At 40.8% G+C, this 19,274-nt stretch overlaps 1 protein-coding gene and 1 pseudogene across 1 annotated transcript; both read left to right on the top strand.

The window, feature by feature from the left end:
* Positions 1-18,042, top strand: part of LOC136515774 (tubulin-folding cofactor E-like) — a 31,539-nt pseudogene extending 13,497 nt beyond the window's left edge.
* On the top strand, positions 3,054-5,449 carry LOC136518235 (kinesin-like protein KIN-7F). The gene is made up of 9 exons (XM_066511877.1): positions 3,054-3,156; positions 3,808-3,830; positions 3,975-4,088; positions 4,204-4,285; positions 4,380-4,447; positions 4,557-4,622; positions 4,706-4,830; positions 4,950-5,257; positions 5,388-5,449. The coding sequence occupies exons 1-9, from the start codon at positions 3,054-3,056 to the stop codon at positions 5,447-5,449; spliced, it is 951 nt and encodes a 316-aa protein (XP_066367974.1).
* Positions 18,043-19,274: the final 1,232 nt, after the last annotated feature.

Below are 19,274 nucleotides of genomic sequence, written 5' to 3'. Positions count from 1 at the left end.
TCAAGCACATGCTCGCTAGGAGGCGGGGAAGAATGTGACATCTCAGGAATGTGGTGGTCACGAGACGGTGAAAATATCTCCCTGACCTCAACAACTCATTCCAAATTTGGGAGAGGGGGAGGCAGCAAAGAAGCAGTCAATATAATGTCCCGTTTGTGCCAGAGGATGAACTGCCCCATAACGTCTCCAAGTAACACCAGCCCCTAGGGAGTTGCGTAGTCTATCCTCCACTGCAATGAACTTGGGCTTTACTGTATGCACCTCGACCCTAGTGTATCTGACGGTATCTATTATTGTGGTGTAAGCCACGGGGAGGATGTGCCACACTCGTTGCCACCTCCATCATAATGTTCTGCCAGCCGCTGAGAAACACCAAGGTGCAACTAGTTGGTTCCCGTAAGCGATCGACGGGGGTTGTGGCTGTAGTGGAACCTTGGCTGCTAGAAACTTTCGGAGGGCTGCCAACTAATGCCAGTTCTCCCGGCGATGTCACTAATATCCGTGGCTCCATAGATAGTCCTTGCTCCTCTAGCGCCTTCGCAACTAGAGCCTTTACTTGGAGCTCAAGACTAGTCTCCCAGTCTCTGCCATGTTTCTTGTACATGTGCCTGTCCTCTTCGAATCCTTACTTCCAGGTCATCCTTTTCCCTAGCCCCCTGGTGCGGCCTGTGTGCTCCATGTTTTCCAAGCCAAGGCTAAGCTCGTCCGTCTCTCTGGAAGGATTGAATGAGCCCTACTCCTTATCTTCAGCATATTTTAGTATCCTTGATACTACCTCTTGGGTCTCTGGTTTATCAAACTTAAGATTACCGCTGGATGATTCTGTACTCCTCGCATATATCTAATTCCTTGAGCGTACCTTCAAATTCGTCACATCGATATTCCCAGCAGCTACGGTCTCTTCGTCCATTTTTCTAAACTGCTCTTCCTTAGCATAGTAGCCACCAGGGCCTAGATGATGGTGGTGTTTGCTCCTCTTCGCCAACTCGGTGTTATGGGCACTGAGCTCCAATGCCTCCGGTGAAGTCTTCTGAGCCACGAGCTCCTCCCATTGACTAGAAGTTATTTTGCCGAACTCGTTGAAGGGAGTTAACCCCTTTTGGATATACTTTGTATTGAGCTCCGACCTCCAACATCGGAATGACTCTCCCATCATCCTGAAAGCATTTTTTATCAGTTCATGCTTACCCTTCAGAAATCTAAAATTAAGCTTCAGCTGCCTATCCCATAGTTCATTCTTTTTATTCTCTAGTACCTCTTTCTAGTTAGGGATTGCTGGGTTCAATTTATCTCTTACTAGGGCCCCGATAGCATTACAGAATCATCCTCTTAATTCCTTTGGCTCAAGGATCTCTCCTGCTAGCCCAACCTCCGTTATCAGATAGCATGTCTTGTCTGGATATAGATTTCCTTTTCTATCCTCTCGTTTCCTTTTAGGCTTGGTAGTCGTGGTTGTGTCTTAAGGTTGTGGAGCAGAGGCATCGTGATCCATCTTTGTGGCTATTGCCTCTGCTCTCCTTTCCTCTACTTTGTCTTGTACAGCGAGATGTCGCGGACGTCGATATCGTCTTTTCCAAGTTTCAGGAGGGACCTGCATATATGACATGTCAAAGTGTTAGCTGAGGTAACATAGCCAAAGCTTTAGCAAAATTTACAAGCTAAGGCTTTTTCCCTACCTCCTCGTTCGGGTCAAAATCCTTGTCCAAATCTTCCTCCGTTGGCCTCCTTCTGGCTTCACATAGGAAATGATCCTTGAGACTTTCATATCCCTCTTTTGAGTCATCATCACCATCATCCTTTTCTTCTTCGCCTTCAGCAACCTCTCCTGCTCTTCCTTCTTCTCCCCCTTCCTCCTTGTCACACTGCTCCTGAGTAAGCATCACTTCTAGATCCTTTTCTAACTCGTTATCGAACTGCTCCTGAGTTAGCTGGTCCTCTAGTGCTTGCTCCTCATAGGTTGGCTGCTCATCATGCTCGGGGCATCGAGCTACACTGTCTGGTGTCCGCGACATTATTTCGTGCTTTGTTCTAATAGATGCAAGAAAGTGTGCTTTAGGTACGCGAGAAGGTATAAGAAATAAAAAAGGTCTATAAACTAAAGTAGTCCTATAAAACAACAATATATAAAAAAACGAATAGTAGCAGTAGTAGAGGCCTCAGAAACATGTCAATCATTATTTGATCATGAACTTGGAGCATCAAGGCATCATAACAGAGAAGAGAGAAGAAGGTAGGGCCTGTTTGGAACGAAGGAATCCAAAACGTAGGAATAAGAAAAAACGCAGGAATAAGGTATGATGAAAAGTGAAAAACTACGGGATTTCAAAACACAGGAACATAAAATTTAGACTGTTTGGAACACAGGAATTTATAACATAGGAATTGTAACATGTTAGACAAATATGGGTACTAATTACTATATCTAGAGCCTGTTTGGAATAAAGGAATAAAAAACATAGGAATAGGAACAAGCTCGCATTGCATTTTGTCCTGGCTAATCACTCGTTCTCCAACTGTATTAGCGGCAGCGTGCCTCGGACTTCCGCGAAGCGGAGAAAACTAGCGCATGGGGTGGATGTTTCCATTCCTGTGAAATTGTGAAGAGGCTACAGGATTCCATAGGAAAGGAAGGGGTGCTTTCCTGTGTTCCAAACAACAATACTCGTTTCCTTTCCTTTGTTTTGGTTTCCTTTAAATTTCCTATGGAAATCTTGTAATCCAAACGGCCCCGTAATGTAGGGGCGGCTGCTAATGATGCCAAGTTCCTCACAAGTTCTTGATCATCAGCTCATATTCCATATAATATATGGACTTGGATAATTTCATCATCGGCAAAACAAAGGAGAGGAGAGGAGAGGGGAGATTTGGCAAAAAAGCAACAACTGCTTAACAAACATAGAGAGGAAAAGGTGTAAAAAAGTAGCTGCTGCTTCTCAAACATAGAGGATAGAAAAGGTGGCAAAAATAGAGGAAAGGGGAGATTTGGCAAAAAAAAACAGGTGCTGCTTCCCAAAAAAAGCAACAGCTGTCATACTGACTTTGCTCGATTACACATGAACATCATATGCTTAATATCTTCTGAACCTGATAGGCAGATCGGACAATCAGAAGTAGTAGACAGTAGTAGTAGGGAAGTAGTAGAATTAGTTGACAGAAGTATAAGTAGTTGATAGAAGACAGAAGTAGAAGTAGTAAACAGTAGTAGTAGGGAAGTAGTAGAAGTAGCAAAAAAAAAGCAACAGCTGCTTAGGAGAGGAGAGGAGTAGAGTGGAGTAGAGGAGAGTAGTAGTAGAAGAGGAGTGGTAGAGTAGTAGGAGAAGAGCAGGAGGACAGTATAGTAGTAAAGTAGTAGTAGGAGTAGTAAGTAGTAGTAATAGGAGTTGTAGGAGACCAACCAGCAGCCACTAGTAGTAAGAGTTGATAGAAGACAGAAGATAATAAGTAGCAATAGTAGTAAGTAGAGAGAGGAGTAGTAGGAGTAGCAAGTAGTAGTAGGAGCAGTTGGCCAGCAGCCACCAAGTACTAGGAGCAGGCAGCAAGTACAGTACAGAGAAGATTAGTAGCCACCAACCACATAGTAAGAGAGAATAGTAGTAGAGAGTAGAGACTATGGAGTAGTAGAGCAGTAGTAGGACAGCAAGTTGTCGTTGCACACAAATATCAAACAGCAGCAGCTACAACCACCGGGGAAGAAAGGCATCCAAGCACAGCTACAAACACTAACACTAGGTACTTGTATGCATTCAAATAACCAGATAAAAATAGAATTAGAACTACTTAATTATCTGTTTCTTTTTCTGATCACAGAGCAGAGCCTTGTTATTAGAAATGTAAAGCTCGATTAACTGCAGTAACAAAACCAATAAGGCTAGCTATGGTCTGACTTATTCTCTTCACAATTTGGGTAAACAAGTCTTCAAAATGGCACCATTTCTACTTGCCAGCTGATACACGTGACCATTTCTTTCTTGCAGCATGAGGAGAGAGCATTTGTATTGAAATTTTCAGCAATTGAAATATATAACGAAGTTGTAAGGGATCTTCTTAGTGCAGAAAGCACATCACTTAGACTTTGGGATGATGCAGAGGTCAGAGCAACAAATAGCTATATTTTTAATTTTTTAGAGAAAAGAAAGAGAGAAGAAAAGGTATCCTACTGTCCCCATGCACTGATTATGGTTTTGATGCTGTTTATTTCTACAGAAGGGAACATATGTAGAAAACCTTACAGAGGTGATCTTGAGGGATTCGGACCACCTGAAAGAACTTATTTCTGTGTGTGAAGGTGTGTACTTTAGTAGTTTGTTTAAGGAACTCCTTTCTTTAATACCTAATTGGTGATTATTATCATCTCAGTGTACTTTGTGTTCTTGTACCAGCTCAAAGGAGGACCGGAGAGACATACCTATATGAAAACAACTCCAGATCACACCAAATACTTAAACTGGTTTGCCTACTGCTCGGTTGCATGTAGAAAAGAAAAGGGCTTGGTAGATTCATGTAAAATAGCCGCTGCCTAATTCCATCACTTATGATTTGATAAATGATTCTTTCAGACTATCGAAAGTTCTGCTCGTGAGTTCTTGGGTAAGGACAAGTCAACAACACTTGTTGCTAGTGTGGTGAGAAATAATTATTTACTCGTATTTCTTTCATGGCATAAAATGGGTAAGCAAGTATAAGCACATTTGACTGTACTATGCAGAACTTTGTTGATTCGGCTGGAAGTGAACGTGCATCTCAGGCATTATCAGCTGGGGCTAGGCTGAAGGAAGGCTGTCATATTAATAGAAGTCTACTTACCCTCGGAACTATGATTCGGAAACTAAGGTACAACCATAACTCAGTGTTCCAGTTCCAGTTTAGTATGCTCCTCATACGATAAAAATACTCTTTATTTTTTTGGGGCATCAGAGCATTTAATTGTTTACCTATTTTCATTTCTGCAGCAAGGTAAGAAATGGACACATACCATACCGAGATTCAAAGCTCACACACATATTACAGCCTTCTCTAGGAGGCAATGCAAGGACAGCTACTATTTGTACAATGAGCCCAGCCCGAAGCCATATGGAACAGTCAAGAAATACCTCGATGTTTGCAAGTTGTGCAAAGGAAGTGGTGACAAATGCCCAGGTTAATGTGGTTATGTCTGATAAAGCACTAGTTAAGCATTTACAAAAAGAACTTGCAAGGTTGGAGAGTGAACTGAGATGCCCAACTTCATATTCCGGTCTTTTTGCTGAAACTGAAAAATGTGCATGCCATAGGTCTATTCTTATGTCACAAGGCTAACTAAACGTTCAAACTTATATAGCAGACCAGTGCTTTCAATTTCTCTACTCATATTTTACCATAACACATGACATGTTCTTTTTGCTGTTTAGATGATAACTACTGCAGATTGTCAATTTGGCCTGAAATCATTCACATTGCCAGTTCTCAATGAGGTAGGTAACTAAAAAAATCAAATGGACATTTATGCGTTTTGTCAGTTCCCAATGAGGTAGCTAAAATCAAATGGACATTCATGCTAACAAGCTACAGCATGCTAACAAGCTGAAAATGGCTTAATACTCAGCAACTTATTGCTTCAGGAAAATCATGGGAGGTCAATTACTTCCCAATATGCATACCCAGGCATAGTTTCATGCAATCACTGTACATAAAACCTTAACCCAAAGAATTGAACACAAAAATAAATTTTAGAACCAATGGTCAACCAAAATTTTCCATGACGGCCAAAGTAGTCAATGAAAGTACCCAAAACCATCACGGATGGTCTTTCCTGATGGTAACTGTCAGAGATAAGACAGATAGACTGACCGGGAAAGCCGATGTTTGCTGATCGACGCCGGTGGAGGTGCGCGGATGCCGGTGGAGATGTGCGGATGCCGGTGGAGGTGCGCGGACGCCGGAGAGCACGGGAAGGAGTGCGGCGCCGGTGGAGGGGGGCGCGGGTGCGGGTGGAGGGGGCGCGGACGCCGGTGGAGAGGGCGCGGATGCGGGTGGAAGGGGCGTGGACGCTGGTGGAGGAGCGCGGACGCCGGTGGAGGGGGCGCAGGTGCAGGGAGGGGGCGCGAGGGTGCAAAGATGGGGCGCACGGGTGCGCTGCCAGCCGGGTGCGCCACGGCACCTAGGTCGGAAACCCTAGCGCGCTGCCGGCCGGTCAGAAACCCTAAGGCGGGGAGCAGGCGCGCGGGTGCGGGGAGGGGGCGCGGGTGCGAAGATGGGGCGCGTGGGTGCGGGGAGGGGGCACGGGCGTCGGGACAGGTCCGGGAGCTGGCATCGGCGGGGCAGCCTGACGGCGTCGGAGGAAGAAGAGAGCGCCCAACAGGCTAACACCCGTGCGCCCGTGTATTTATACTCAGGACGATTTCTAGAGGCGGTTTCTGATCCAGCCGCCCCTAAAAATCTATTTATAGAGGCGGTTCCTGATCCAGACGCCCCTACAAATGCATTTGTAGGGACGGTTCCTGATCCAGCCGCCCCTATAAATGCATTTGTAGGGGCGGTTTCTGATCCAACCGCCCCTACAAATATTTTCTATTTTTTAAATTATTAATTCTGTATTTTTATATCATAAAAACACAAAGTAATATAAAAATAATTGTGTATATGCACAAATATAATATTTTGTATTATTCTATATATGAAGAAATATATATATATATATATATATATATATATATATAAACAATTGTAGTCAAAACAATATAGAAAACAAAAAAACAAAAATTAAAAATTTAAATTTTAAAACTTCGACTACAATTTTATGACATTAAATGAAATAAAATGAAAATATTGTAAACATAAAAGTTGTATAACTCATCAACATGTATAACTTTTATTTGGTCATCTTGTCATGTGACTTTATTTGAACGATTCAAATTTTAAAATTCAAAGAATTTCAACTTGAAACAATATTTTGAAAGAGTAAATGATTTTAGATGAAAAACTCATGAATACCAAAGTTGTAGAACTCATCAATATCTACAACTTTTATTTTGATCACATTTTCATTTGATCAAATTTGAACATTTGAAATCTTGAATTTCAATAAATGGCAACTTCAAACAAGATTTTGAAACCTTAAATGATTTCAACAATAAAAGTCGTGAACATAAAAGTTGTTGAACTCATCACTATCTATAACTTTTATTTTGGTGACTTCTACATGTGACAAAGTATTAGTAAATATTGTTCATAAATTCACATATGACTCATAGTTTTATGAACTATACGAGAAACTTGTTGATTTGTGAACAATGTTTACTATCACTTTGTCAGATGAAGAAATGATCAAAATAAAAGTTGTAGATCTTGATGAGTTATACAACTTTGGTATTCATCACTTTTTCAGCTGAAATTATTTAATAGTTGAAAATCTCGTTCGAACTTGTTATTTTTTTTAAAATTTGAAAATTTAAAGTGCTCAAACTTTGTCAAATGAAAAGAATGACCAAATCAATACACTAACTTGATAGGGCAAGATTTTAGAAAATTTTAGGGAAAAAATCATCACATTTGGAGTTAGTATGAGGGAGAAAGACTAGTTACAAATTTTATTCAGAGATTAAAAAAAATCATAACTGTTCATGATGATCAATGATGAATAAGTGTGATTTCTCTTTTTAATCTGTGGCTGAAACTTGTAACTAGTTTTTCTCCCTCATACTAACTCCAAATGTGATGGGTTTTTTTCTAAAATTTTCTAAAATCATGCTCTAGTCTAGTCATCTATCTTTTTCACTAATTTTGAACAATTCAAATTTTAAATTTCAGAAAATGACAACTTCAAACCTGATTTTTAAACACTAAATGATTTCAGCTGTAAAGGTGATAAATATAAAAGTTGTATAACTCGTCAAGATCTCCTACTTTTATTTTGGTCATTTCTTTATTTCATAAAGTGTTAAGTGATTTCATAAAGTTTTAGTAGTAATAGAGTGGATGTTCAAATAGAGTCATCTAGATGTTACAAAGGGTAGTCTCATACACATGCATAAATGTAGTCTCACACACATATAAAAATATATAGTCTTACACTCGTATATAAATATATAGTCTCACACGTATGCATAAATAAAGTCTTACAAACACACACTTACACAAACACTCCACGTTCAACAACTAGCTAGCCCGCTGTAACGACTTTCCCCTTGACAACTTTTTGTTTCTATGGCAATATGTCTTTGGAGAGGTTCTTTTCCACAACACTAATCTTCTTAGAAAAGTCTGTAAATAGCGGCATCTCACCGTAGTTATTGTAAGCTTCAACATCGTCCACGCCATCAACTCTAATAATGTGTTGTTTTTCGGAGGCAACCACGTGCTTTGTCTTCTTTTTCGGGGGAGGTTACTTTGTGGGTCAGACATATAGAAAACTTATGCGACACGTGAAGCGAGCACCCAAAGGTCATCTTGGTAGCCTAGATTCTCGAGGTCCAGGACTCTCAATCCGATCTCGTTCAATTGATGTTGTTTGATCCAGCGACATCGAAACAGGGCCACCGTTATATCCCTTTTATAATCAAGTTCACATATCTCTTCAATGATGTCAAAGTATTGGATCTTTCGTCCCAATCCATCGAGAGCCTCTATTCGAATGCCGCTGTTTTGGTTCACATATTTACTATCCTTTGCATGGGTATAGTACGTATACCCATTGATGTCATAAGCATTCCAAGATGTCACTTGTCTCGATGGCCCCTCCACCAACCTACTAATGGTAATAGAGTCTATGGTTTCTTCAGGTGATATGTTTTGGTTCTTCAACCATGTAGTTAGTCGTTGCTTGTGTTGTTTCATGATCCAATCATTCGAACGGCCATTTCTCTCCATCATAATGATAACCAAGTGTTCATCAATGTATGGTTGCATCAGTTGTGTACTCTGCAAGACACTATAATGCATCCGACTCACCTCTTTGTAATCATGGTCGATGAATATTTTTCTACCACTGGTGCCCTTCCTAGCCAGCCTATCCTTGTGACGACAATCGGGTTTATCTATCCCTTTATGTACTTTTAGGTACTCTTGACAGCACTCGACGACTTCTTCAGTACTGTAACCCTCTATCATGGAGCCCTCTGGGTATGCTCGATTATGCACGTATCGACTTAGAACTGACATGAACCGCTCATAGGACCATATTTCATGCAAGTAGCAAGGGCCCAAGGCCTGTATCTGATAAACCATGTGAATCATGAGATGTGGCATTATATCAAAAAAAGCAGGAGGTAAACACATCTCTAGTTGGTTTTATGTCTCCACCACAAATTCATGTAGGTCACTCAGCTCTTGCTTGCCAATCGTCTTCTGTGAGATCTTCAAAAAGAAGTAGCACATGCGGGTGATGGCTATTTTCAAGAACTCTGGCTTTATAGCCCTGATTGCAATAGGTACAAACACTATCAGCATCATATGGCAATCGTGAGCCTTGCAGTGTGTTATTGACAAGTCCTTCATTGACACTAGCTTCTTCACATTTGCTGAAAACCTAGTCAGGACTTTGACCCCCTCAGGAAAGTACATATAGCTCTCTTCTCGTCTGGTGTTAGGTTGAAGCACACCACGGGCAGAGTGTATTTTCCATTAGCCTCATGTACCGGGTGAAGTTGTGGCATCACGTTTAGCTGCACCATGTCTTTCCGTGCTTTCAGACCATCCTTTGACTTGCCTGTATCCATCAAGGTAGCAATGAGACTCTCAAAGACATTCTTCTGCACGTGCATAGCATCAATGGCATGGGGGACCTCCAAGTCTGGCTAATAAGGCAGATACTGAAAGAAGATCGATTGTTTCTTGAAAGGTACGCCTTTGAAAGGAGGTGTGCTTCTATCTCTATTAGTCCCATCCAGATTCTTCTTTCCATAGATGATGCGTATGTTTTTCACCATTCTGTACACGTGTTCTCCGTTATGACGTCTCTCCAGAGGGGGTTCAATCTCTTGGGCGTTGTCATAAAATCTAAAGAACAATTTACTATGGTACTTGTGACTTGTCTTTAAGAAGCGTCAGTTCCTTAGGTAACTATCTTCTTGGATGCATCCAGGTACACCCATGTAGTACCATCTAAGCAAACCAAGCATCCTGTCTTCTCTTTGATCTATCCAGACAAAGCAAACAGCGCGGGGTAATCATTGGTAGTAACAAATATTATTGCTCTACATATGAAGTCCTCCTTTCGAAACGCATCGTACATCTGCTCCCCATGCCTCCATAGCCTCTCTTACATCAAAGGCTCAAGGAACACGTCTATATCAATGCCTGGTTGTTTAGGGCCAGAAATAAGAATAGTGAGGAGAATGTACTTTCTCTTCTGACACAACCATGTTGGGATGTTGTACATGGTAAGACCACTGGCCAAGTGCTGTGGTCGCTCATCCTCTCATTGAAGGGATTCATTCCATCGCTGCTCAAGCCAAACCGTATATTCTTTGGGTCATCGCTGAATTCTTTATGCTTCTCATCAAACCTTTGCCACTAACTACAATCAGCCAGGTGTGTAATCTTATCATCATCCACCTTGCGCTCATCATCCCACCATGTCATGAGTGCGGCTTCTTTAGGGTTTAGGAAGATACATCTCAAGCGGTCGGTCACTGGTAGGTACCACATTACCAAGGCAGGAATTCTTCTCTGCTTTGCATCGTTGCCTAATGGAGTGTCCTCTAGGGGCTGAGATTCTTGTACCACCTTTTTGTACCCTTCTTATTCCTCTTTTTCCCTGTGGAGGCTTTGTCCCCATCGTAAAGGTCATTGTTCTTGTATCGGCTGGCCCCACACCGAAGACATTTATCCAGTGACTTGAACGTTTCGCCACGAAAAAGTATATAGTGGTTGGGGCATGCATGGATTTTTTTCAACCTCCATTGTCAATGGACTTATGACCTTCTTCGCTTGATATGGGTTAGCGGGAACTGAGTTTGGTTGTGACAGCACTCATGATAGGAGATGCAATAGATCATTGAAACTATAGTCTGACCAGCCGTACTTAGCCTTCAGGATGAGCAGCTCAAGCATAAAACGTAGCAATGTCCAATGTGTCGGACAACCCTTTTCAACACCATACACAGTCTCCTTCGATGCTTTTGTCACCCTTTCCAAATTTTCTAGACCTTTCGGGCTATTTAGTAAAATCTCTGGTCCAGGGCTCGAATCATGTCCTTCAAATCATCTTCATCCCCGACACGTGCTCCACCATCATTATTGGCACCACCTTCGTCGTTATCATCCCAACCACCAGCATCACCACCTTGTTCATTGCCAAACTCGAAATCCATTTGTGCATCAAGCTATGCTGAATATTGGGACAGGGATTCTATGGTTTCATCATCGTATTCCTCCTCATCCTCGTCGTTAACCATAACCATTTCACCATGATGAATCCACACTGTGTAGTCCTCAACAAATCATTGCATAATCAAATGTGATCTGATGATAGTCACATCTGTCCATGCCATACGGTTCTTGCAATCTTTACAGGGGCAAATAATTGTATCCTTATTCTCTTTCAATGTCGTTGTATGCTTCTTTGTGGCTTCAATAAATTTATCCACCTCTTCATAGAAACCTACCTTGAACCTTAACGAACCATACATCCAAGAGTTCCTGTACTCCATCTTTTACAATAACAACAAAACAAATATTAAAGGACTACTTATTCAGATATATATAAAAATGAATCAAATTAATAATTACTTAAGAATAATTGTATATACTTCAGATATATATGAATATAAATCTAATATAATTACATGAAGTATACAAACACACCATGGTAGAGGAAAATTAATTAATGGCCCATTTATCCATAAATAATTAAAATACATATTTATTGATTATAATAAACAATTTCAAAGACAACAATTAACAACAATTATACTTTACCCAATATCTTTCATACAAACCCTAGTCCAATTTTATCAAACATAAATTTATAAAAACAAAATTAATAAAAAAACCAAACCCTAGATCTAGATCTACATGTACATGAAACATGCATAAAACTAACAATTGTTCACTAAAATCAAGAAACATGGACCAAATAAGGGTATGATCTTGTTCTCCTCCCTAATTTACCCTAGTACATTTAAAACTTGGGTCTAATTTGCTTCATAAGTAGCTCAAGCACCATAGAAGAGAGAGAAAAACAAAATTTTAATTACTCACTAACCAACCATTAAAACTTTAAAAAAAGTGTGGAATAGTATTTTCTTACCTTCTACAACCTCTCCACCAAAGGATTTGAGACCAAAACCTTCCCTCCTTAGTAGAGCAATTTTTGGGAGGTGCCCAAGGCCTCCCCACCTTTCTTTCACGGGTTGGAGTGAGTGGCCTGAGGAGAAAGAAGGTGCTGCAGTTGTACTATATGTGGGTCATTTATAGGGGCAGCTGGTGATTGAGCCGCCCCTACAAATCGGAGGTATTTAATACGAGGGCATTTGTAGGGGCAGCTCAATCACCAGCCACCCCTACAAATAGAAATGCCAGGGGCGGCTGGTGAGTGAGCGGCCCCTACAAATCAGACCCATTTGTAGGGGCGGCTCATATCACCAGCCGCCCCTGCTGTTCCATTTGTAGGGGCGGCTGGTGTCTGGGCTCCCGAGCACGCCACTGTAGGGGCGGCTCCATTACCAGCCGCCCCTACAAAAAAAATCTTCCCATTGCTAAAAATCGTTTTCTACGTAGTGATCGGCCAACCTCTTCCTTTCCAGGGTAAACTTACCAAATTTTGGTGTCAACACAAACAATACCATGGAGAATGATGTTGCAGAAACTCCAATGCTCGAGAATATCCAAATTCTTGTTCTCAACAACTGTGGTGTAACATGGGAACTGGTATACCCAATTGCTGCCACTTTGAAGCTTTTGTTGTTAGTCATTGCCAATCACACTGTAAGCTCATTTTAACTTCTTTATAACAGATTGAAAAGATTAAAGTTTCCTTTTCATGTATCAATGAACTCCACCTGATGTCAAACAGGTTCAATATGATCATGGTTAGTGTTTCCTCTTATACCACAGCTTCCATAGTTCCATGTGCATCCGATGACAATAGAGACCACATCTAGGTGTTTTTGGATTATTCTTTCCAACATTTCAAGCGCATGTTTTTCTTGCTTCAGCAAGGTGTACATCAACATTACAAATTATGATATTTTGTACATCTAACTGTATCTCGCTTTCTTATCTAGACCCCAGATGGAAAATTTGTACAAGCTTTCAATACACTGCGGCTCCTAAATTTAGAAGATAATCACATTGATTCATGGGATGAAATTGTGAAACTTTCTTACGAAGGTAAAAATGGAAATAGTAATGTTTCCACCCTTGATTTGATTGATACTTCTGCATTTGATTTGGGTACTGTGAATATTTATCATCTCTCTCCCTTGTTTCTCCAGTTTGGAACAACTCCATTTGAACGAAAACAGGTTAAAGCATATGTCAAGTATCCATCTAATCTTTTGCCAGATGGACCTCTTGATGATGATGCAGCTGCTGTGCCGTTTGAAAATTTGCAAGTTCTTTTGTTAGGTATATGCCTTCTCTCTGTGTGTGTGTTGGGGGGGAGTAGATTTTGTTGTCTTTGCCATATAAAGAACCCACGATTTGAGCATGATTCTGTTTAACTTTAGTACTGCACTCGTGCTTCCTGCTTTTCAAATGGGAGAAAAACTGAATACACTGTGCTAATATTGATTTTTTTAACTTCACCAGGATCTAATGACATAGATGACTTTTCTTCAGTGGATTCACTTCTGTTCCCAAGTTTAAGGGCGAGATGGTTTCAGTGAACTACTCTTGTTGTTTGGAATCTTGTTGCTGATCTATAATACATTGGTATGACCGTACTGATCTCTATTTTTTTGAAGGATGTCAGGCTTTCTGATAATCCTATAGCTGATCCTGCCAAGAGTGGTGCTCCTCGTTTTGTGCTTGTTGCTCGAGTTGGAAAAGTTGGAATACTAAATGGCAGTGACGTTTATGCCAACTCACTGGATGTTTTTTTAGAATGTACAATACGCTGTACAGATGTATGGCATCCTTAATCCTTCTTGCCATGTCTAGATAAGCCCACGTGAACGGAGGGAATCTGAAATACTGTGAGTTGATCCTTTGTATCTGTAAATTGTTGCAACTATGATCATATGAGGTTTCTTTGTGGTATGGTCAGTCAGGATATCAGATCAGTATTAATGGAAGTTTTAAAATGTTTTTTTCCTCTATCTGAACTGCAGAGTTTTCTTTTGGTTCTCTGAGGAAATGCTACTACAGTCTTTCGTTTTTTTAAAAAAATAAAATAAAAAAAGACCCTTCAATTGCCTTTCTTGAAGTCACACTGCAATTCTGATACAAGCACTGTCATTGTAGATATGTCCGCCTTGTAATGGGAAAAATAGAATCAAATGACCCAGAAGAGATCAAACGGCTGCACCCTAGGTAAGTTTGTGGCATTTATCACATTCTTATGTTTTTAAATTGTATATGCTGACACAATATGATCCAGAGAAGAAACAATCCATGATTTTGTAATATACCCCCTCCATCCAGTATTCACAGGCGCTTAAACAGTTTTCACCAAGAACAAGATCATTAACTCGCATTAATCCTTTTCCTCGCAGCCGTAAAAATGCTTCGGTTTGCAAACTGGCTGCTGGCCTGCATGCCGCACCATCCAATTGCATGTGTGGTAATAATCCCGTTCGCTTGTCTTAAAAATGGCTTGTTCGACTTCTTTTTTCAGCCGAAACAGTGTTTTTCTCTCATAACAATTCAGCTGGAACAGTGTTTTTCAGTCAGTTTCAGCCAAGTTTCAGACCAGGGAACGGGGTGGGGCAAAGCTTTGCAGTTGGAAACAAACTAGCAAGTACTAGTCCGCGCGGTGCTGGCTCGTAAATGAGTCGCCGTAACTGCATGTGGAAAGAGTGAGTGCACGCGACGGGAAACGAAGCATGCAACAGCTACTGCACCTGTGAATGCTGGAAACTTTTCCAGACACCAGTACGCCTGTGAATGCTGGATGGAGGGAATAACTCTTTTTAGGGGTGACCAGGTGGGCATTCAGTTTTTTTTGGTTTTGTTATTTTGGTTTTTGGAAATTTTGGCCCCTGACATTCGAAAAACAAAGCAAAGAAATTTCGGTTTCTGAAATTTACAAAAGCACAATAGTTCAGTGAGACTTCTTGGTTTCCACTGATTTTTTCTTTCTTGAACAACGCAGGAGAGCTGTATGTCATTTCATTAACAAAGGAAAAACTCACAAAAACGGGATGGCTAGAAAAAAAACTTCCCAACACACCCCACTCACGCTACGCCACTGCAAAAAGAAAATAAAAACCCGACCATAATCAACTTGTCATACTAGGCCACTAAGGGCTTGGAGCAAGCGACCTCAGGATAAGCTCCTGAAGAGCAGAAGCACCGGCAAATCATACACCCTGAACTCTGTCTCCAGTGGATCAGTGGATCTTAAGCTAGCTGACCCCTGCCACACCTCCGATGCCTGACTATTAGATATGAGAGGGACAGAATCAGACTAAGCAGCACACAAGCGAGAGGGGGGTAGAGTAATACAGAAGAACAGAAGGAGGGAGAAACCTTCTGGAATGTGGGAATCGATTTTTGTGTTCACTGCATCGGTGAATATCCATGGCACCACTTGCATTTCTGCTAGAGGGAGAACGAGAGAAGAATGAATGAGGCGGCTACAAGAGATAGGTGCCATTTGTTGCCACCATCAGACCACGGAGGGCAACAAATGGGCCTTGGCCTTCATGTCGAGGTGGCATCGGCCTAGCTTTCTTCATCATTTATGTTACAAGAAACTACAGCTGAACTGAAAACTGAGGATATATGTTTGGTTTGGCTTCAGTGTTTGGTGTGTTTTTGCCACCACTAATCTGTTGCTTAAAAGGGCAGCCCCAGTGCATGTAGCTCCCGCTTGCGCAGGGTCAGGAGAAGGGTCCGACCACTTGGGTCTTTTGTACACAGCCTTTCCCTGCATTTCTGCAAGAGGCTGTTTCCAGGACTTGAACCCGTGACCTCATGGTCACAGGGCAGAAGCTTTACCACTAATCTGTTGCTTAAATGATCAAATTCAGTTATTGCACCGGAGGCCATCATTAGCCACGACATAACACATCCATTCAAAATTCAATGGAATCAACATCAATGATGCTGTGTATCATGATAATTCAGTGATTATCTCTAACCACGAGAGCTGCAGCTGGCATGAATAGAGGCCCCGTTCGCTTGTCTTAAATTTGGCTTGTTCAGCTTGTTTTTTCAGCCGGAACAGTGTTTTTCTCTCACAACAATTCAGCCGGAACAGTGTTTTTCAGCCAGTTTCAGCCAAAGTTCAGACCAGCGAACGGGGCCTATATATGGGATATGCAATGCAGAATAATTAAGGGTTTTATGGCTAGCTTTCATCTATCAGTTTTATTCACTTCTGACATGTACTTGATAGTTGCATCACTAGTGGTAAGATCATTAGCGGAGCCAAGATGAGCACCTCGGGGGGCTAATCAATAGAGATTTAGAACAAATGTCGAAGATTAACGGTGAAATCACGTTTTTTCTACAGTAAATACAAAGGAAAATCACTCTCACAGGGGGGGCTGCTGCCCCCCTAGCCCCCCCCACCCCCACACACCACTGGGTAAGATTGTTAATCATACTTATAGAGGTAGAAAAAAATTTGATGCAGATTTGCTGAACTGAAGTCCTTTCATGGTATTGAAGATGAGAACCCAACTTCAAGCACATCGGGGCCACAAAAGATGGCTTCTGGTTCTTAGGTAGTGTTTAGTTCCCAAAATTTTTTAAGATTCTCCGTCACATCGAATCTTTGGACGCATGTATGAAGCATTAAATATAAATAAAAAATAAAATTAATTACACAGTTTAGACGAAATTCACGAGACGAATTTTTTAAGCCTAATTAGACTATGATTAGACACTAAATGCCAAATAACAATGAAGTGCTACAATACCGTTTTCCAAAAAATTTCACCAACTAAACAAGGCCTTATAAGTACTGATCTTGAACTTTAATCTTGACAAGATTTACACAGTTGATGGATCAGCTGAAAGAACTGGATTTTTTTACGTTGCATGCAGGTGTTACATTGAAATGTGTGGGGCCATCAATGGGTGAAAAGCAACCACTGACAAAGAAACTGCCTGCTACAGCAACTGTGAGTACTTGTTGGTACTACGTAGCTATCGTTATTTATCGGGTTGTTGGTACTACATGGGAGGTTTTAGTTGTATATTGCAGTGCAATGACCGTGGGACATGATTTCCTGATTTTTATTCGAGCTATTTCTTAGCAACAATTGATATGTTAATTTGACTGCTAACTAGTAAAAGTTGCGATCCTAGTAATTCAATGACCCTTGCTTGTTCTTCCATGTATCTAGATGAAATAATGTTCAGACTCCTATGTGTACAGATCGGGAAGTTAAAATCTTTGTGCGAAAGCTTCCTTAAACTGAAGGACATAAAAGTGAGACTGTTTGTCGAAGAAGAGGTTATGAATTGTAACTGTATCGTGTACGATTATTGTCTCGTATACCTATCGAAAAGATCTGGAGCTGTACCTTTCATGCATAAAGTCGTGTATGCCCTTGTTTAGTTCCACCTCAACTTTCAAAAAGTTGCTACAGTACCTGTCACATCGAATGTTTGCAGCCCATGCATGGAGCATTAAATGTAGACGAAAAGAAAAACTAATTGCACAGTTTGGTGGGAAATTGCGAGACGAACGTTTTGAGCCTAATTAGTCCATGTTTGAACACTATTTGCCAAATAAAAACGTACGTGCTACAGTAGCCTCAAAATCCAAATTCCTGGAACTAAACAAGGGCTATGTTGATTATTGTATTTACTGGAACAGGGATGCCCTCTACCACAACTTCTTGAGGAGAACACGGCCTCTCTCATGGAGCTTGGAATTGGCTCGGGCGCGACCATTGTTGTGGACGAAGAGAGTTAGCCAGTCGTCTTCAGAGAAGTCAGGCAACTATATGGCGCAAACTACACTTCAGCTGTTATTAGTCTCTGAATAGAGAGAAGAGAGCTGACGATGCTCTTCGTTGTCCTGTATATTGCTTTCTGCGGAAATGTGCATTTGATGAATATTGTTGTGGGTTTGGGCTGCAAAATGGATCAGCATGGTAACAACATTGTGAAGACGGTTATTTGTGTTTGACAAGTTAAATTTTCTTTTGTTTTCGTCAATGTAGGCAACTGCATAAAAAAAAGTTTATATAAAAAAAGATTTGAAGGTTTGGCCAGGAAGTCCATGCAAAAGCATATGCACCACAATAGAATTGGCTAGCTCCATTAGGGCGCTTCCAACAGTTAGAGTAATATGCTAGCTTCATTCTCTCCACGTGTCATCTCCTTGACAGCTAAAAGATCATCTCTCTCTGACAATCTATATATTGACAGTTCAAAAATTATTATGGGCTCATATATTAGTTCTTTATCTATCAGCTAGGGTACAGTGTTTTCTTGTCGCATCAAATCAGTGAATAGTACTTTTTAGCTTGCTTTTCAGCTAAACGAACAGCGCCTTAGCACACGTACATGAGCACAGCACCCGAGCTGTGTCCTGTGTGTGCTACTCTCTTTTCATGTTCTCAGTACAACCTACGAAAAAAACTCACGTAGCCTCTTGCTGGAGACGCGCTTACTGGGCATTAGCCATCTCTCTATCATCAATGGATCGATCCTAATGAGAGTCACGAAGAAAACTGCTACTGAAGCGGATTGAGTAAGCCTATGCTTTTTGAGATGCTCAATCTATAAGGTTTCCTTGTTATGAAAGTGGAACATGCCATTTAGTTTCAAATCTTTAGCTTTGCAAGGCCCGACTGCTGTTTTAATGCGGGCATCTCAAGGAGTTTTGTAGAAAAACTCTTTATTTTTTTTTGGCAAAAAGTAAAAAAATTACCTTCAACTGTTTGGTAAAAGAGCTTCTCAAAAATTAAAAAAAGTTGCTAAATAGAGGAACTCCATATCCGCTCCCCACCCGGTGTTTTTCTCAGAAAATCAAAGTAACTTGGATGCATGAGTAAATTATAATTTAAGGTTTTAGATGCAAAATCGTTCAGAAAATTAATATAGTGGACTATTGAGAGGAAAACAAATTAAAGTTGCTACTTATTTATTATCTCGCTAAACTTATTAATTTAACAAGTTAATTATAGGAAACACCTGAAGTTGTTCTAACCAATGTATTTATCTGTATCTGC

Source organism: Miscanthus floridulus, chromosome 17 (genome assembly GCF_019320115.1).
Source record: "Miscanthus floridulus cultivar M001 chromosome 17, ASM1932011v1, whole genome shotgun sequence".
Classification (NCBI taxonomy): Eukaryota; Viridiplantae; Streptophyta; class Magnoliopsida; order Poales; family Poaceae; genus Miscanthus; species Miscanthus floridulus.
The sequence above is the reverse complement of the archived record's forward strand: the minus strand, read 5'-3'. Positions and strand labels throughout refer to the sequence as shown.